The sequence below is a fragment of the Giraffa tippelskirchi genome, chromosome 1 (assembly GCF_054371585.1).
Source record: "Giraffa tippelskirchi isolate mGirTip1 chromosome 1, T2T-mGirTip1v1.2.pri, whole genome shotgun sequence".
Taxonomy (NCBI): Eukaryota; Metazoa; Chordata; class Mammalia; order Artiodactyla; family Giraffidae; genus Giraffa; species Giraffa tippelskirchi.
The window spans coordinates 214,335,224-214,355,900 of NC_137275.1; the positions used below are offsets into that span (position 1 = coordinate 214,335,224).

At 43.5% G+C, this 20,677-nt stretch overlaps 1 protein-coding gene across 2 annotated transcripts; it reads right to left on the reverse strand.

Annotated features, from left to right (window-relative positions):
* Positions 1–1,321: 1,321 nt before the first annotated feature.
* Positions 1,322–13,375, reverse strand: TXN (thioredoxin). Of its 2 annotated transcripts, XM_081573876.1 has the most exons (5): positions 13,274–13,375; positions 9,009–9,113; positions 8,504–8,563; positions 1,999–2,064; positions 1,322–1,533 (listed from the first exon to the last, which is right to left on the reverse strand). In XM_081573876.1, exons 1-5 carry the CDS (start codon positions 13,295–13,297, stop codon positions 1,471–1,473), a joined length of 318 nt encoding a protein of 105 aa, XP_081430002.1. In that variant the 5' UTR covers positions 13,298–13,375; the 3' UTR covers positions 1,322–1,470. The 2 variants fall into 2 exon arrangements, with proteins under 2 accessions (XP_081430002.1, XP_081430011.1); XM_081573885.1 differs by lacking the exon at positions 8,504–8,563.
* Between the last annotated feature and the right edge of the window lie 7,302 nt (positions 13,376–20,677).

The following is a 20,677-nucleotide window of genomic DNA, read 5'->3' on the forward strand; positions in this document are numbered from 1 at the left end:
TAGTCCAGACGAGTACCTAGCAGTCTGCATGGAATCTTTCATCTTAAATGTACACCACAAAAGCATGTCTTAACATGTCCCAAGAACCTGACCTGCCTCCTCCAACCCCCACCTTACTCATTACCTGTCACCCCAACCACCCATTTGTTCAACCCAAAAACCTGGTACTTTACCTTGGAATCCTGCTTGTAGGAGTCCTTGGATTGTCTTTGCTCAATGTTGAGTCACTTTCTCTCTCACGTCCCCACCATCTGTGCCCGTCTGTTTTGGCCTCATAGTATATGCGGTTTCCCAGGTGGTGCTAGTGATGAAGAACCCACCTGCCAATGCGGGGGATGCAGGTTTGATCCCAGGGTCAGGAAGAATCCCCTGGAGGACATGGCAACCCACTCCAGTATTCTTGTCTGGAGAATTCCATGGACAGAGGAGCCTGGCAGGTTGCAGTCCATAGGGTCGCAAAGAAACACATACCAGTCTATCAGTCATTAGTATGCCTTCCAGAATGTACAGGGTGGCAGGGTAACAGTTGAGCATTTGTACTCTGGACTTGTTTGATTTCCATCTCTGATCACCCACTGACTAGCGTGGTGCTACTGTTCCGTCTCTTTACTGGTTTCCTTACTGGGAAACGGGGATTACAGCATAGGATTGTTGCAAAGATTAAATTAGAAGGATGGTAAAAGGCATATGATTTAATAATTTTATGATTATTTTTTACTGGACAAATTTAAAAATCTGTTTCTGCAAGCATTCCTCAGCCCTTTGCTGTGTCTAGAACAAAGAAACAAGTGTTCTTTGAATGAAATCAACAGTAACTTCCATACTCTGCCACTTAGGTTGGAACTTCTATCTGGCCTGTAAAACCAGTTTCTTACTTAGAATCGAAATTCCCTCTGTAATGTTTGCTCACAAGGAGCTCCCTTGTGAACCATCTGTGAAAAATTCCTAACTGGTAACAGGACTCGTTACCAAAGTTGGCAGCTCATTGTAACCTGAGACAGGAAATCTCAAATCAGAGCTAACAATTCCTTCATGGGCAGACATCAATTTTGGTCATAAGGATCATTCAGAGAACACAGGAGATATAAAATACTTTCTCTGTGCATAAGTTAAAAAAAAAAATAACAATTTTAACACGCTACTGTTATCTGTGCATTGCCCCCAATAAGATTTTTCTAGAAATATACAAAAAAACCTTAAACCAGTGGCCTACAAGTTTGCCAAAAAAGAATCAAGAACATATGAAAGTAATTAGGACATTAAATACCATCAAATGGCCACTTTTCATTTATTTTGAAAACTAGGTAAAGACACGAGACAGTTTTAAAAAGTGTAGAGTTAATATTTTATTGTCACTTATCAGATGGCAGTAAGGTATATAATCTTCATACTTGATCTTTCCTTTGTGTAAATAAAAAAAAATTACAAGTTTAAACAGCCAACGGCTGGTCATGTCTTCAGAAAACATGATTAGATTAATTCATTAATGGTGGCTTCAAGTTTTTCCTTATTAGCTCCAGAAAATTCACCCACCTGTTGAGAGAATATTGAATTGCCATTAGATGTAGCATTGCATCCCTATTTTGTGTATCAGATATGACCACAGAATGGGTCTGGGGAAGACAAGAAGTATATACTTACTTAAAATTTACATCCATGGATAATACTCAGTTAAGTTTAAAAAACAACAAAAAAACCCCACTCTCAAAAGTCAAGGCTCAATTTTTCTACACAAATACCTCTGAACAAAGATAAATGCATTGTGATATAAATATGAAGTACCAATCACAAGGATTCATCAGAAAATCCCTGTGACTTAACAGATTAATTAACAATGAGATGTCTCATTATGTACTTAATGAGGAATGACATTTAAATATTCTTAAAAGGAAAAAATGGCGATGTGCTTCCCAATGTGAACGGTAAGTTGCTTGTTTCTTTGTTTATATGCCACACTAGCCTGTTACCCAGCTGGTTTTCAAGGTCAGATGTACCTACCTTCTGCCCCTTTTTAAAAAACTGGAAGGTTGGCATGCATTTGACTTCACACTCTGCAGCAACATCCTAAGGGGAAGAGAGGGATAGCAAGAAGATTAAAAACAAGACTGAGTATTGAGCTCTGACACCTGTGATCTAAAACCAGATTCTTTTTCCTGTTACATACCCAGAACTCAACATTAGGGCTTTGTGTCAATGTTTATATGCCTAAACAATGATACAGTAGCACAAAAGCCAAATTGGTTATATTCGCAATTAAAATTTTAATATGTACTCTCATCTTTGAGAGATACTAGCCTCAGATACTATACAACTGACTCAAACTGTGTAACAGAATTATTCTGTTTTCTTAAAGTGAAGTACGTAGATGACGATCATAGGCTAAAGTTCCGAGTTAGCCAGAGGGCCAACTTGTTTACAAAGGACTTGTTCAAGAAGAAAGTCATGGTAACCTACAGGACAGCTCCACACGGATTTTTCTGCTTTTACCACCCCTCACTCTCCACACCTTATTCACATCAGGTTTGGGGGGAAAATTCCATGAAAATGTTTTGGACAAGAGTTTCAAGTGAACAGGTCCATTAGGGATTCAAAACATCAGCTCAGCACTCAAAGAGGGCAAGGAGAGAAATGCAGAAAGAACCATGCCGTCTTAACTGTGTGGTTAGCAAAAGCTGTGAAGAACAGCAACCAAAGGAGGCAGAAAGAACCCTGAGAAGCAGATCGCAGAAACCAAAGAACTTTCACAGGAAAGCAAGGTTGGTACAAACACCGTGGCGTCTTCTAGGCAGGGATTTGGCAATGAGAAACGCAGGAATTAAAAATGGAGTGGCCCCTAGATTGAGCCACCAGTCAACGGAAGCAGCCTCACTTCACCTCTTCCTCTGAGACTGGAAGAAAAGTGTGGTTTTATTTCTTTATGAAATTGCACGTGTACTGTTGCTAGTTTGGGCAGGAAGGGTGGTAGACAACTGCTGTTCTTTTCCTGATAACCTTTACTTTTTCTTTAAACACTGCACACCAAGCAGCACACGGCAGTAATGGCTGCAATAAAGTGGCCAGTAATGTAATGAATGCCTCGAACATTCCAGGCACCCAAGACTTACTGAAAGCAAGAGTTACATGGAAATTAGCAAGAACATTTGTTTAAAACCAAAATGGAGATCATAAAATTTTAATTGTACCAATTCCAGTAATTAAGGATGAATAATGGGGTGGAGAGTTGACAGGAAGACAGTGAACTGCACGTCAAGGTTCAGGACCTTGAGGGCGAGTCATCAGGAGACCAGGCTTCCCAGATAGTGCTAGTGGTCAAGAACCCACCTGCCAATGAGGGAGACACAAGAGACGTGGGTTTGAGCCCTGGATTCGGAAGATCCCCTGGAGGAGGCATGGTAACCCACTCCAGTATTCTTGCCTGGAAAATCCCATGGACAGAGGAGCCTGAGGGCTACAGCCCATAGGGTCGCATAGAATTGGACACAACTGAGCGACTTTGCACACATGAACAACCAGGAGACCCAAAGATGACTAGTTAGAAGGGCGGGGGACTGGTTTAGCTAAAAGATTAAAAAATGGTTGTCTATGGGATGAATCCGGTCCAGATAGGTTGCTTGGTTCATGTAAGTGCTTAAAAACAAATCTCTGAATTGCTTGAATATTTGGGCACACTGGCTGGCTCCTCCCAGCACTGGAAAAGCAGCTGTTTACTGCAGTTCCCTCACTCTTACTTTTAAGTCGCCAGGTGCATATCATCTTTCATGCAAGCAGTTGGCAGTAGCCTCAGAGGAGGTGGGTGTGAGAAGGCCAATGGGGTTGAAATGGTGAGCCACCCTTTCCACGACTTCTCATCAGAGAAACATACAGGTGGTACAGCTGACCTGCATCACCTACAAGAGCATGAGCACGCAAGACAGCAGGACCTGGAGATAAGGAAGATGGAGCAGGACCTCAAGCTCACCTCCTCTCCTGAGCACATCAGAACCACAACTAGCTGCTGAACATAACCATCAAGAAAGACTGGAACCTCCCAAAAAATGTTCTACATCCAAAGACAATAGGGCTTGGACACTGATCACAACTTTCAGGTGAGAAATCTACTCCCAAAGCTTTATGAGCAGAAAATACAGGGTCCCAATCAATGGAAATGATAGTCTCATTCCTGGTCTCAGATTCTGGATACCTCACCCTGTCAGAGCCTGGCACTCCTGCATTGGTACAACTGCGTAACTTAAAATAAGCTAAGTCATGAAAACACTAATGCTTTTGAGAAAGCTTCTAAGTGTTTTAATCATGTTCATACGTTTTATGTCTTAGACTGCAATTTTAAGTCTTTACATGATAAATTTTTAATAAAAGCATAAAGAAAGAATTCTCTCTCACTGGGTATGAAAGTGTTATTACATTGTTCTTCAATCCCCATCCCTGAAAGGAAGCACTGCTAAGGGAATGAGAATATTCATTTTAAAGCCCCTAGATACACAGGATTAAACTACTTTGCAATTCGAATGTACCAATTTATCAGTATGTATCCTGATTTTTGAGATCCAACTTTTCATGTAATCAGAACCATCAGCCCTTCCCTCCTACAAGCACTGAAAGCATAGGCTTTGTTGGATTTTTAATGACCTCAGTAAAGATTAGATGTTGTTTACTTGCTAATTGTGTCTGACTCTGCGACCCCATGTACTGTATCCCGCCAGGCTCCTCTGTCCATGGTTTCTCCAGGCAAGAATACTGGAGTGGGTTCCCATTTCTTTTCCAGGGGATCTTCCTAACACAGGGATCAAAGCTGCATCTCCTGCACTGGCAGGCAAATTCTTTACCACTGAAAGAAGCAGCCCCGAAAGGTTAGTAGTCTATAACTAATATTTGATCTCTATTACCTCTGTGAATGTTTTACCTTTTTTTTGTTTTCTATTATTTGTTCTATGCACTAATTTGCCCATCCCTGTGGGGATTTGAAAAGGCATGCACACTTTAAAATTAAGGCGTTACTGTTGAGGTTTTAAAAATATCCTTTTATCCTGAGTTGATCACTTCCCTCATTTAAAAACAGAAACCCAGCCAATCCCTAATGGCACCCCAACTTCCTGCCATTAAAAAAAAAAAAATCTGGACTTTATGTAGTCACAGCATAATCAGGATACACAACTCTTCCCTCATTCCCCTAAAACCTCCTCAGTGGCTCCTTAATGGTCAAACCCAATCCCTCCCCACCCTACCCTTGATCTGTTCTCCATCACCATAGGTTTACCCAATCTCAGCTTTTTATTAGTTTTTACTAGTTAAGTATAACAGGGCTTCCCAGATGGCTCAGTGGTAAAGAATCTGCCTGCCAATGCAGGAGTCTCAGGTTCAATCCCTGGGTTGGGAAGATTCCCTGGAGGAAAAATGGCAACCCACTCCAGTATTCTTGCCTAGAGAATCCCATGGACAGAGAAGCCTGGCAGGATACAGTCCATAGGGTTACAAATGAGTTGGACATGACTGAGCACACATGTACTAAGTGTAACAAGGCTACACTTTTACCTTATAAATTCCTTTTTGGTGGTTTCTAGCTTAGCGTTTTGTCCCACGTGGTGCAGTGGTAAAGAGTCTGTCTGCCAATGCAGGAGACAAGAGAGGTGGGTTCAAGCCCTCGGTCAGGGAGATCCCCTGGAGAAGGAAATGAAAACCTACTCCAGTATTCTTGCCTGGAAAATCCCAAGATGGTGTAGCCTGGTGGGCTACAGTCCATGGGGTCACAAAGAGTTGGGCACTACTGAGCACTGAGGACCAAAATAACTTTAAACCTGCTGGTGTCACCTGTTAACTCACTCCTGGGTATTCTAATCAAAATGGAGACACATGGCATTCTAAGTTAGTTTCTTTTAACTTACAAGTATTATACTCTGTAGAGCTGGGAGCAGAGTCTGCTCTTAAGGAAATAAGATCAGTCTCTCATTTGCAAAAGTAGTATTCACACTTTGCTATGCATACAGAATTAGTTTTGTATGTATACCACATTATATGTACATGCCTGACTGTCCATTTGAATTTATTACACCCAAAAGATAATCTCTTCCAGCTCAAGTGTTTAGAGATTCTTCTATTAAAACTAGGTGCTGTTTGCGCCCCCATATACTAGAAACATTAAGTGCCCTGGGTTTGGAGTTCGTGAACAGCAATCACTGCATAAAAAATGTAAAAAAATATTCATTCCTAAAACATTCCATTTAATGATATGATCTAATGTTCAAAATGATGATGTCCCTGTTATCCTTCATCTGCATTCTTTTAGAGCCAAAATGAGATGGTTTTATCTACAGTGTTCCAAAGCAACCAGAGGATCCACTCCTGGAATCTGTAAATTCCATGGGGAATAATTCGTGGAATGACAATAAGTTGCTTTTTGTTTGCATTACCTCCCTTGCTAATTCTGCTGACTGACCAGGTGAGTAGGAACAGACAGACTGTTACTATGTGTATGTGACAACCCAGGAGTTCTGGAATTCAGTTTTTAATACTGCAAAAGACTGATTGATAAGGCTATTTAGATGGCAGAGTAGTAGACACTAAGAGTATGAGGAAAAAAAACATGTTGCTCAAAGTGTAAAGGTCAACTTACGAGAGGGTCATTTCAAAGTCTAGACACTTTCAGGGTGACGATGAGGATGCCAACCAGGCCTAAAGGAGGGACTGTCATAGGGATATCTTGGCCTGCTCCACCCACCTACTTCCCAGAGGTTCTGGACTGAGGCAGAAAGCATGGGCCCTGGGCCCGGCACAGTACTACAGGGGCCAAATCCCCAGGCTCTGCCTCTGACCTTTCTTCCTTCTGTGCTGCAGTCTCATCACCTGTGCAGTGGGGGTGCTGATAAAAACACTTCTCATGGTTACTGTCTGGATGAAATGACATAATACAGGTAGAGAGCTTAGTGCAGCATCTAGTATATGTTAGTACTTCCAAATAAAAATGTATTCACTTGATGTCTGATAGGATTAGAACCAGTTTCTCTAGCCCCTTTCAGGTACCATTTGTACCTGGCTAAAGTGACCAGATTGAGAGAAAAAAAAAAACTAGGTTAAAACAGGGAGCAAGATTTTTGTCTGTTCTTTCTTACTTAAAAATCCCAGGACACATCAGAGAAACTGTACTTGACATTCATTCTATACCTACTACAACCCGACAGGTGTGCTATGTAAAGGGGAAACAAAGGTAAGACAAGGTCTGATTCAAAAAAACTGACAGACCATAATGACAGACAGACACAAATTTCAGTACAGTAACAGCTAAGCTCACTGAGAGCTTATCATGTACCAGGGACCACTCTGAACACTCACAGGTCTTGTAAGATACTGACAACTGCCTTACGATGCTGCATCAACGTTGTGATTTTACAGAGGCTCAGCCGGAGGCACAGAACAGAGCTTTACCAAGCCCGCACAGCTAACAAGAGACATGATCCTTCCATCTCACAACAACAATCAATCAAAGAAAAAGAAGGGCAGAACACACCAGGGGATCATAGAGGAAGGGAACTAACCCAATCTGGGCGTAGGAGGCAGTAACTAGAGAATTCCTGGAAAGGATGTGAAGTTAACGTCCACGAGCTTGTCCGGCAAGAGATGAGCAATGTGCTGGGAATAAGCAATGTGGTACAGGGTGGAGCCCACAGGTTTAGGAAATCCCCCTTTTTATAGACCCTTTTGGACCTTTAGAATTTCCATGTTTGCTCAATGAATAAGCAACCTTACAAAGCTGGTAGGGCAGGTATTAAGATCTGGTCATAGACAAAGCTCAAAGGAGACGAGAATGAGCCTAAAGCAGAAGTCACGGGGCCAGGACTGGAACCCAGGTCTAGCACCCTTGTTGCCACTTTGTACCTAACCCACTCCTGTCCCTCTGAGGCTAGGTGAACCTGCCCACACACATTTAAATCCCAACTCTGCTACTTACTGTAACTCGATGGCCAACCTGTTTTTGTTTTCCCATCTGTAAGATGGGCAATATGACAGGACCAAGGATTAAATGAATTCATACTTGTTATGCTCTGAGAGGTGGTGAAGGACAGGGAGGCCTGGAGTGCTGCAGTCCATGGGGTCGCAATGGGTCGGACACGACTGAGCAACATCACTGCACACAGAACAGTCTGCCTGACCGAAAGTGTTAAGCATATTTCTCAGCTCTCAACCAAGGTACCCTGGTGTTCGGGCTTCTCAATTTCTATTTGTTGAGCATCTTGGATTGTTAGGTAGACTATGTAGGCTTTTAGAAAGAGGACTAGTAAAGTCAGGTAATAGATGCCTCAATGATTTTGTTTTAGGATGTGATATACATAGCTCCTGACAGCTAGAATTAAGCTTCTAATCGGCACAAGTACCTGTTGTTCTTCTGAAATAACTTTTTAGCTAGGGTGGTAGTTCTAGTGTTTTTCTTATTTATGAGAACAAGCAATGTGCAATTCAGAGAAAAAGGGCAAGGAGAAAAGTTCAGCATTATTCCAGATTTCTAGCCACATACCTGACAGTCATCCACATCTACTTCGAGGAACACCACATTGGAATACTTTTCAGAGAGAGACTGGAGAATTAAAAAAAAACAAAACAAAAACACACAAAGATTTACCACTGGATAGTGACAGTCAACACACTTAAGCTTCTTAAATGGAAACTTAAAAGTAGGAACTAAAGATCCAGATATTTAGACTAGGGACAGATAAGCATAAAGGACATTTTCTCTGAATCAAATTCTTCTTAGTATAACATAATTTAGAACACTGATTTTGATTCCTGAACTTCAAGTAGGGCCCATGTTTCAACTTGAAAAACAAAATCACATAAGACGACAACCAAATTAACTTTTGAAAGTTGTCTTCCATGGGCTGTACGTATCAAACTTAGGTTCTAAATTAAGTTGTTGTTATGCTATGACTTTAGATGAAAGATCCAACAACAAAACCTCTTTCCTAGTGTTGTGACCACCAACCCCAAACAGCTTACAGAAGCAGAAGCTGGCTAATACTTACATGAAAGAAAGGCTTGATCATTTTGCAAGGCCCACACCACGTGGCTGAGAAGTCGACTACTACGAGTTTCTCTCCTGCACTGTTCAAGGCTTCCTGAAAAGCGTACTAAGAAGGGAAAGAGGAAAGCTGATGTTAAATTACATTTATTTCCAAAAGCCTTGATAAAATGTGACACAAAGCACAATCTGGAGGTCCTGTTTTCAGGGTCTATTTTTTAATAAAAAAAAAATGAAAACCAAGCAAATAAACTGAGGAAATCCTACTGTGGTGTGTAGTGTTACTTGCTAAGAATGAAACAAGTATGATGTATACAGTGTATCAATATTCATGTCTTCACAAATACAAAATATTATTTGGTTAATCCACATCCAAACTAAGTAAATGAAAATAAAGACATTTGTATTAAAAGTGCTTCCACATCAAATCTAGGTATATAGTAGACATTCATTAAATGCTTATTGTTGATGCAAGGAGGCACTCCTTCAACTGAATGTCACAAATGCACAAAATTTTGCAACTAAAACACAAGTTGCTTTCAAAACTAAAACTTCTTGATTAAGCTAATTTTATCTATGTTGGAACATTCAAAAGCTAAAAAAAAAGAAAAAAGAAAAAAACTTCTCCACACCCTTACACTCAATTATTGTTGACTTTTAAGCATATAACCTTATTCTCTTTTTAATGCAGTTTCCAGAATTGAGGTCATACTCTTGATTTATCATTAATTTCTGCTTTCATTGTTGACCAACTGAAAAAGTTTTAGTTCTTCATGAAGGGAATTTTGTTATTTTTCATAAGCAATGCTTGTTGAATAGAATTCCACCAGCAGAAATGATCAAGAAATTCCTCACCACCAACCTCCCTGAATAATTTACCAATGGTCTTGATACTGTAACCCTAGCAACATAACATTCTAGTTAACAAGGGACTCATTTTTAACCACAATTAGTCAGCCGGTGCTGACCAAAGCCACGGCCATGAAGAGAAATCAAAACACAAACATCTATATCTGAAGTCTCAGTTTTCTTCAAGAGAAAAGATGCCAGTCACATTGGTTTAATCAAAAACCAACACCACCACCCCCTTGCTTTGAAAACTAAGAATCAGGTCAGATCTGGTCCATTAAAGAAGGAAAGTAAATAAAGCACCATTAAAAAATAATTTTTTAAGTGAATTCCTCTGAAGTTACTTCTCTAGATTTCTAATTTCTACCTCATGTTTTAGGGAAACAATTCACAAATGGTGTTTCCCTGGGATAGTAGGTCATGGTTTCTGTTTGCAGTTATGCAGGTACAAACCTGCATGCAAATAAACACACCACACCTTTCGCTATGACAGGGTAGGGGTATTTAGCGGAGGGGCACAAAGAGTAAAAAGTATAGAAATTATTTTTCCAAACCATCACCTATAGTTTCCAGATGAATTTCCTTCAAAGCCTTCCCTAATGTGATTTTTTTAGGTCAAACCAGCCATTCCGTACTGCAAGATCCAGGTAAGACAAGAAAATAAGGAATGACAGTGTCTGCTCAGATGAATGCATGGTTTTGTGAACACGGCTGGCTCTCAGGGGGAGGTTACTTTCAATCTAGAATATCTTTCAGCAATAAATTTTGGCTTCACTGAACATGAGTCACAGAGCCAGGTATAGGTAAGACTTCATGCAAATTCTATTCTCTGGCCACTTAAGTTTGCCTAAAACAGATATCAGTTTGAAAACGAGTCAATATCATCTTACTGAGAAGCAAACCATAACCTCTAGCTTCCAGAAACTACCAGTGAGGATTGATAAAGGTCCCCATCACTGACACAAAGGTTCTGAAAACAAAACAATGCATTCATATTTGGGGCAGATAAGTAAGAGTAGCTTCCAGCATCTCTTTTCCTAAACACACCCATTCCAAAGGCAATTAGCAAGCCTAAGAGTGGTTTGTAAAGCATTCAGTAAAAGTGCCTGTGTGTTCAAATTAGGAGTTCAAGAAACAGCAGTGGCCATTCTTAAAACAAACTGTTGATTTCTTCTTCCTCACTTTTACAGTCTAGGTATCCCACTTGGATCTGAAATAGACCCCAGTGGCTCTGAACTACCAAAACCTCAGTTGTCTTGGATGACCAATGGCACCAATTTTAGTCCATCAGGATGAAAAGTGTACTCAATATTTACAAGAAACATTCTAATCTAATCAGCTTACCTTTTGAATGACTTTGGATCATAGTTTTGAAGACTCACTGATTACAACCCCAGATCAGTGCTTTTTCTGAGTAATGAATTTCCTGTCACCCTTGTACATCTTGTCATTAATGAGGGGAGGAAAGTGCCACAACTAAATAGGAAACTAAATATGACAACTGAAATAGGAAAAGACTGAATTTTGAAAAGACTGGGCTCCAGGAATCAATTTTTGGTTTATAGTTGTATGGATTCTGAGACACATCAGCTAGACCAAAGATTTTTCACTCCTTTCATGGGTTTTCAGAGATTCTACTGATGAAGTGGCCAACCTCTAAAGAGGATCACCCCTTACTCCCCCCCACCCCCCACCATAGACTGTTATTAGTCACTCAGTAGATATTGACCCCACGCTTTCCTATGGCTCATGGTTAAGAACCCGCCTGCCAATACAGGAGACGTAGGAAATGTGGGTTTGATCCCTGGGTTGGGAAGATCCCCTGGAAAAGCAAATGGCAACCGACTCCAGTATTCTTGCCCAGGAAATCCCATGGACAGAAAAGCCTAGCGAGCTCCAGTCCATGGGGTCACAAGATTCGACATGACTTCACGACTAAACACACAAGCGATGTTGACTCTAACCTGAGAAACAGCCTCAACGCTGTATGAAGCGTCAGTAACAGAAACATTCATTGAAGCATGGAAAACTGCCTAAGATGTCCAGCAATGTCTTCAGCTATTGAAATGATTCCAAAATCTTCTAATGACACAAAAAGAGTTCAGGCTAAATAAGACCACAAACACACACCTCAGAAGTAAAAATGTCAATTATCTGTGGTTGCTTCTAGGAAACAGATCTCTCTCTTCCCAGATTTCCTACAATGATCTTTATATTTCTTCATCGTAAAAGGAAAAAATGATAAGGAACCATTAACATTAAAACCTCCATTCCTCGAAGCCAACCGCGGATCTGAACCAAGTACGGGCACTCCACCCACTCGCCTTTCCCTGCTTTACTGGAGTGGTGGAGTACAGCAAGGTAAACGGTTTCGTCCCACTGTTTGAGCAACATCAATTTTCTCCCACTGACTTTTCTGACTCTGGATTAGCATCCATTTCTTGAGGGGTCACAGTACACCAGGCACTCTTAGGTTCTGAATTCTCCAAGCAGGAGAGTATTAAGTTTGCAATAACTCTCGATATATGTGACACTTCTTGCCTTGGGCATTCCTAAAAGGACACAACCGCCGTCGAGCACACAGCCGGGCGCAGCCGCACCCAGGGGACTCCGGGCTCCAGCGAACCCCACAGACCGAGAAAGAATCCCAGATGGGTAGCGCAGTGGAGGCCCCCGGGCCCAGCCCTGGGGACTGAGTCACTCCAAAGCCAGCGCTGCCGGAAACACGCCCTGCGCCGCAGGAGGAGGAGTCCCGAGGGCGCGGCCCGGACTTCACTTCCTTGCCGCCACCTGGGCCACTAAAGCCGGACTCGTAGGGGTTGGGGGTGGGGGGTCTCCAGCCCGGAACCGCGCCTTTCACGCGGCTGCAGCACGCGTCACCTCTACGGCCGGGCAGCCGGGGGGTGGGGGGTCTCCGGCCTAGACCCGCTCCCCAGGGAGCTCACTGCACCCCAAAGCGCGGGTGGATCACGCGGCTCCACGAGCAAGGAGTGGCGGCCAGCAAGCCCGGGGTTTCTTAAAGAAGCCCTCCACCTCCTTGCCCAGGCCCGTGTCCGGATAAAAATGGGGGCCTAAGGCAGACTCCCTCCATCCTCTACCCAATCGCGGTTTCCCGGCAAGAGGGGCGGCGGAGGCGCAGTGGAGGACTCCCGGGCGCTCTCCGCGCGCGTGCATCCTCCAGACACACTGGGTCACTCGGACCATGCCCTCCAGGGAAGCCTGTCCGTCTCCTCCCTTCCTTCAGGGAACGCTCCACCGTCCCGGGCGCGCCCAGGCCCGAGCTTCCCGCAGTGCCAGGCCGAGCCGCCGCGTCCCCTTCCCCGAGGGATGCGGAGGGGTGGACTGCTCACCTTCGGCCCACCGCCTGCCCTAGCTGCCCGGGGCTTCGTACCGCGCCCTGGCATGCCCCGGAACGCGTACCTTGCTCTCAATCTGCTTCACCATCTTGGCAGCTGGGGGGGTCTGACGAACGACCTGACAGCAGAAGCGATGCAAACGGACTCAAGGCGCCGCACGAAGCTTGGCCAGCGCGCAACCCGCTTTCCCTTTATAGTAACGGTGGGCGGGGCGGGCGCGAGCGGCGTGCGTGCGGCGGGGGCGCGCCCGCCCGGGCCTCCCTCGCCCGCACCGGCGTCCAGGCTAGGCCCCGCCTCCCGGAGCCGCCGGCTGGGGGCGGGGCCGCTGGCGGGGGCGGGCGCGGGGCGGGCGCGGGGCGGGCGCGGGGCGGGGCGCGGGGCGGGGCGGGGCGCGGGGCGGGGCGGGGCGCGGGGCGGGGCGGGCGCGGGGCGGAGCTCCTGGGAGTCGTCTGGGCTCGAGACCTTGGGCATCGCCCACCTGTACCCCACCTGCGAGTGGGAAGGCGGGAGGGCCATCAGGTGACCTAAAGGGCGAACGCATTGTGCACGGCGGGCGGGGGCCGGTGGCCACCCTCTGATCTAGAGGGACACCTGGGAAGGGGCCAGCCAGGCCTTAACCGGACGCGCCCAGAGAAGAGACCATTTACGGTTTCTTGGAAGGGCCCGCCGTACCACCGCCCCCACAGCCTCGCGAGCCGCCACGAAATGCTGAGTAACGATAACCAGGAAGTGTCTCTCGGTGTGCGCCCCCACTCCCCTCGCCGCCTCCTTGCCGGAATGTACTGCGACGGTTCTCCTCGTCCCTTCTTCCTGTCCTTTCACTTTCACCCATGAACCTCCTGTCACATCATGACACAGCAGTTTAGTGCCATTGTGAACTGACCCGGCTCCTGCCTGCCGGGTAGAGTTGATGCTGGTTGTTAAGTCCTGCGGGTGTGACACAGTTGTGACCCTGAGCAGGTGTTGACCTCCCGGTGCCTCCGATTTCCTTACTGTAAGATGAGAATCAGGATGGTCCCTGACTCCTGGCAGTGGTGTTTCGAGGATTAAATAAAATTCTTGTAAAGTGATTAGGAGAGTGCTTGACACATGGCAGGCACTCAAAAAATAGTTAAAGATGGGAGCAGTCATTAGTCGTGCTTGGAGTCATGGGGGTGGGCATGCCTGAAGAGTTTATAATGGCATCGGCGAGCGCGTGCGCGCGCGCACACACACACACACACACACGTGTGTGTATTTACTACCAGTGGTAAAGCCTGGAACAGAGAAGTAGGCTGTTCCTGCTGACACCGGGTTGCCTGTGGCAGGCTGGGGTTGGCAGGATTGGGCATTGTGGAAGGTGAGCATGTGAAGCCAGGAGGGCAGCTGGAAGTGAAAATGGGCAAGCTGTTGAGCTGGAGAGGGGAATGGAAATGGGGAGACTGGACAGGAGTGGGATGATGTTGGGGCAGGAGAGCAGAGCATGGTTTTTTCAGATGGAGCACTCTGGACGCAGCTACGTCCAGGTGTGATCGGCTGGGATGGTGAAACAGCCCCCTGGCGTCCTTCTGTCTGCTCTTTCAGAGAGGAGGGAAGGAAACCAGAGGTTTTGATCCTCTTGGGCAAAGTTTCTAGAAGGTTGAGGAACACAGGGCCATGGGTAAGGATACGGACAAGGGACAAATTCTAAGGACAGCCCTAACAGAAGGAGGATAGGCTGGCCTGAATGCAGCAAACTTGCGGTAGAGAATAAGGACCAGTGGGGCAGAGAAGAGGCCTTAAGGAGTAGCAAAAGCACAGTACATAATCTGCTTTGCTGCTGCTGTGTCTTCAGCCCAACGTACATCTCAGCTTTTGGGCCTATTAGTTGGTACATTTACTTGGGAGACGACAATAAATAATTGAGCTGTAGGAAACAGAGGTACAGATATCCATTGACTATCCAAACCTCTCCCAGCTGACACCTCTTCAAGGACCTTTCCAACGTCCAGGATCAATATAAAGGGGGGATCCAGGGGATGCTACAATTATAGGGAGCAGGTAACTGGGAGTCTAGCACATGCATTAAAAGCCTGGACTCTGCAATTAGATTCCCTGTCCTCATCCCCACTCTACCATTTAGTGGCTGGGTAACTCTACACAAGTTTAAACAGTCTCTCTGCCTCAGTTTCCTTATCTATAAAATAGATACAATAATAACCCCATGCTATTAGAGGGGTCAAGTGAGCTAAAATACGTATAAAGTGCTTAGAACCATGCCTGGTACACAGTGGTGGTGGTGGTGTAGTTGCTAAGTCGTGCCCAACTCTTTGCTACTCCATGGACTGTGGCCTGCCAGGCTCCTTTGTCCATGGGATTTTCCAGGCAAGAATACTGGAGTGGGTTGCCATTTCCTTCTCCACTGGTAAAGAGTAAGTGCTATATAAACTATGATTACAGGCTATTAATGGAATGGTGACATCCCTGTGGAATGATGGCAGAGGTGGAAGGCAAGACTGTAAAACAGGTGTCAAAGTCTTAAACGAATTAAGTTATCAGGAAATTCGTAAGAAAGACTAAGCTCTATAACATGAATCTCAAAGGAAAAGGATTTTCTCCCCTCAGAGGGTGACAGAATATAGGTTAGACTTGTCTCTACCCAAAGAGGAAGGTCTCCTGCTTACAAGCTCATGGGACAGTGAAGTCCTTAGTATTTCAGTTGGGACAAGGTGCTAACATTCTGTGGGAAGAGGGAGGTGCAGGGGAATTGTTGGGACAGCCCAGTAAGGGAGGATCTGTTTGTGCAGAAAGGTAGGGGTGAGAAGACAGAAAGGGTGTCATGAAGGCCTTCACTTGGGGGGGTGGGGTTGGTTCTATGTATTAGTCAGAACTCTCAGGTGTAAGGAGAAATTCCAGTTCAAAGTAAAAAGAATTAGTAACTCATTCAACTCTAGGGGCCTAAAGATGTCACAAGAGCACCACAGTTGTTTCATTCTCAGTGGGTTCTCCACCTAATATAAGACTCGCCCCCCAGGCTCAGGTCCCTACTGATTTAGTATCCCAGAAGAAAGGGCACTCCTCTCCCTTGTTCTAGTAAGTGCCCTGGAGGCTGACCTTATTTGACTTTAGTTGGAGGGTGGAGGAGGGCATCAGCTTTGCTTGGACCATTTGTATCAACTAGGAGTGAGGAAAATTGGAGGGGTTGCCAGAGAAAGGAGAAATGCACTTTGGACAGGCTAAAATGGTATTTCTTCATTCTCAAGAAGAGCAGAAATGAGTAGCTTGAGTGATGAGCTTGCTTCAGGTTTCTGGGTCAGCTCAGTCTGAGTTTTCCTAGGGGACTGGAAAACTGGGTTTGGTGTCTTTGTCTAGGTTCGAATTTGAAGAAAATGCAGATCTGGGACTTCTGAGCACGCTTTTCTCAGATCACAGGTTTCTCTAAGTGCGGCCCTTGACTGCATCATTCAGTACAGCTCAAGGTACATGATGATCCAGCAGATTTCTGGACCACATCTGGACAGATTTTATAGAATCACAATCTTCTGAGGTAGATCCCTGGACTCTGCATTTTAAAGCAGCATTCCAGGTGATTAAGTACACTAAGATTTGATAAACTTGCCCTGGGATCTCCAAAGAGAGGCCAGCAATTAGTGACGTGTAAAGACTGAGTCTAGCAAGAGAGTTGAGATGAGGACACAAAAGTGAACATGTAAGCGATCTAAAATTGAGAGTTCAAAATGTAATGGTAAAGAAGATGGTTAAAGGAAAAGAAACAAATACAAGTTTGTTTGGAATGGTCATTTGGTACCAGACCTGGAGCTGGGTATACTGCATCATTCTCAACATCCCCTAGGAGATAGATTTAATTCTTCCCATTTTACAGAGAAGAAAATCAAGATCCAAGGAGGTCATCTGGTTACAACACATGTGCACCAATTTTTATACTCTGTTCATGAAGGCGAGGAAGTGCCAACATAGTTTTCAAGCCAGCCCATCTGCAGATCTTGAAATATCCTTCATGTCACCAGTGAAAAGTATCTAACATTTGTTATGCTAATTTACACACTCTATAAGGATATTTGAATAGTTTTCAGGAATCCCCTCTAGAACATCAGTTCCCACTTAGGGATTTTCAGATGCTGATTTAAACACCCCAGGAGTAGACTCCTGATTAGGTACTTCAACTATTAACTGTTTATATTTTTAAAACTAACAAACATATAAATACTTCCACATTTTCAATGCTAAGTATTTTCCTGTAAATTTCAAATAGTATAATAACCCCTGTAAGTAGCCTACCCTCTTTACATTCCTTAATCTGGTGCAATCGTCCTCCTCCCTGTATACCTTTTCACTGTGTACCTTGCTGAAACTAGCTGGATTCAGCAGCACCAATGTACTGTTAACCTCTTCTCAGATGTTTCTTTTGTCTTACCTGAGGACTACTGCTCTTTTCAAGTGTGGGCTCCATGTACATAGGAGCCCAGGAGGTAAAGCAAACACTCTTGCTCCTTTCATACTCTCCGTTTTTCTAGAAGCCAGTGAATATCTCTATTTAAAAAAAAAAAAAGTAAGAAACTTCACCTTCACCTTATACCATACAACAAAATAACTCAAAATTTACTACACAACTTCTAGAAGAAGATGTTGGAAATAAATTTTGCAATCTTGGGGCAAATATTTCTTAGGCAGGACACAGAAATTCCTAACTAAAAAAGAAAAACCTAATAAATTTGACTTCATTAAAATGTGAAACCTCTGCTCTTTAACAAGCAGTGTTAAACAACTGGTAAAAAACATGCCACTAACTGGAACACACACTTCTCCAAAAAAGAAAATATCTAAGTGATCAAAAGTACACAAACAGAAAAATGCTCAACATCATTAGTCATTAGGGAAATTCACAACCACAATCAGACACCATCTTGCACCCACTAGACTGGTAACACCAAATGGAGGTGAGATTGTAGATTAACCGGAAATAATTTTGATACAATGCTGATAGGAGTGTAAAACTATACAAGTACTTTAGAAAACAGTTTGGTAAGTTTGTTTTGTCCCCTCGCCCTTTTTTTTAAAGTTAAATATACATTTAACATATGATCTAGTAATTCCACTTCTAGATATTTACCCCAAAGAAATTAAAACACAAATCTACACAAAGACTTGAATATGAATATTTATAGCAACTTTATTCAAAATAGCCTCAAACTAAACCCAAAATGGAATGATGTTATGATATGTGCCACAATATAGATGAACTTTGAAAACAAGCAAAGTGAAAGAAGCCAGGTAGAAAAGGCCATTGGTATATCTGAAATGACCAGAACAGGCAAATCCATAGAGTCCATTAGTGGTTCCCAGGGGTGGGAGGAAGTAGGGGACGGGAAGTGATTACTAATGGGTGTGGAGTTCCTTTCTGAAATCTTGAAAATGTTCTGCAATGGTGATAATTACACAACTTTGTCAATCAATCTGATCACAACAAATGTGTACCAATTCTTATGCTCTGTTTATGAAAGAAAGGAAGTGCCAGCACAGCCCATCTATGTATCTTGAATATCCTTCATGTCACCAGTGAAAAATATCTAACATTTCTTATGCCAATTTACAAACTCTAAGGATATTTGAATAGTTTGCAGAAACACCCTTTAGAACATCATACTTGGGGATTTTCAGATGCTGATTTAAACACACCAGGAGTGGACTCCTGATTAGGTATTTCAACTATTAACTGTTTAAATTTTTAAAACTAATGAACATATAAATACATTCCACATTTTCAATGCTGGTGTGAATATACTGGTGAAGGACAGGGAAGCCTGGCATGCTGTAGTCCATGGGGTCGCAAAGAGTCGGACATGACTGTGTGACTAAACAACAACAAATAAAACAAAAATGGGATAAAGATATTCATTGTGCCTTCACCAAATCATTTAATAAAAATAAATATGCTCTGTGGATTATAAAAGAAGAAAAAGAAATGACAACCCTTCCTACAGAAGCCAGCTGAATCCAGTTCCTTACTTTGGAAATTTTATATCTTCAAAAGGCAGAGAGATAAAATATAGGTATATTATCTTTGCCCAGTGCCATTAACAACTGGTCCAGAGCTAAAAGTGATCCTGACTCTTGTGGGGAGGACAACTTGCTTATCCATAAACCAAACAACCAGAAGTACATATTTTTGATTATTTGTTCCTTATCTACAAGGATGCTGGTGTGCCACACTGTTCATTGGCACTCTGTTAACAATCCAACTATGTTACAAGGAACCTCAGACATGCAGATGATTCCGCTCTAATTTAGGATATATTCATGTATTGTATGGAGAAGGAAATGGCAACCCATTCCAGTACCCTTGCCCGGAGAATCCCATGGACGGAGTAGCCTACCAGTCCATGGGGTCGCGAAGAGTCGGACACGACTGAACGACTTCACTTTCAATGGCAGAAAGTGAAGAGGAACTAAAGAGCCTCTTGATGAGGGTGAAAGATGGAGTGAAAAAGTTGGCTTAAAACTCAACATTCAAAAAACGAAGATCATGGCATCTGGTCCTATCACTTCATGGCAAATAGATCAGGAAAAAGTAGAAGCTGTGACAGATTTTATTTTCCTTGGGCTCCAAAATCACTGCAGATGGTGACTAAAGCCACAAAATTAAGACACTTGCTCATTGCAAGCAAACTATGACAAACCTAGAAAGCAGATTAAAAAGCAGATGTCACTTTGCCAACAAATGTCTGTATAATCAAAGCTATGGTTTTTCCAGTCATCATGTATGGATGTGCGAATTGGACCATAGAGAAGGCTGAGCACCAAAGAATTGATGCTTTTGAATTGTGGTGTTGGAGGAGACTCTTGTGAGTCCCTCGGACTGCAAGGAGATCCAATCAGTCAATCCTAAAGGAAATCAGTCCTGAATATTCATTGGAAGGACTGATGCTGAAGCTGAAACTCCATACTTTGGCCACCTGATGCAAAGAACTGACTCATATGAAAAGACACTGATGCTGGCAAAGATTGAAGGCAGGAGGAGAAGGGGATGATAGAGGATGATATGGTTGGATGGCATCACCAACTTGATGGACATGAGTTTGAGTAAGCTCTGGGAGTTGGTGATGGACAGGGAAGCCTGGTGTGCTGTAGTCCATGGGGGTCGCAAAGAGTCAGACTCGACTTAGCGACTGAACAACAAGAATATGCACGCGCATCCTTACCAGCAGAAAACCTTTAAGAGAAGAAAACTGAAGGCATAAAGGAATTTTACTTGGTTGGAGGCTCAAGACATAAAAGAAATAAGATTTCATTTGAAACATATGATTGTCTAAGCTGTCTAATTCTAGAACTCTTCAGCAATCACTTGACTAAAAATAAGTAATTCAATGGTCCAATAAATGCATTTAGAATTATTCCTGATATTGATAACTTTGAGGGTACAAGTCAAGGTATCACAAGCAAAGATGTAAACACATTATCAGTTGGATTTTTCTGTTACATTGGCCTTTAC

Bases quoted from the DNA above. Each gene is read 5' to 3' on its own strand.
- TXN (XM_081573876.1), bottom strand. From the start codon at position 13,297: ATGGTGAAGCAGATTGAGAGCAAG. The intron at 2,065-8,503 runs GTATGTGGCTAG...TCTTCCCCTTAG, and splicing joins TAGATGTGGATGACTGTCAG to GATGTTGCTGCAGAGTGTGA. The intron at 1,534-1,998 runs GTAGGTACATCT...TTCTCTCAACAG, and splicing joins TTTTTAAAAAGGGGCAGAAG to GTGGGTGAATTTTCTGGAGC.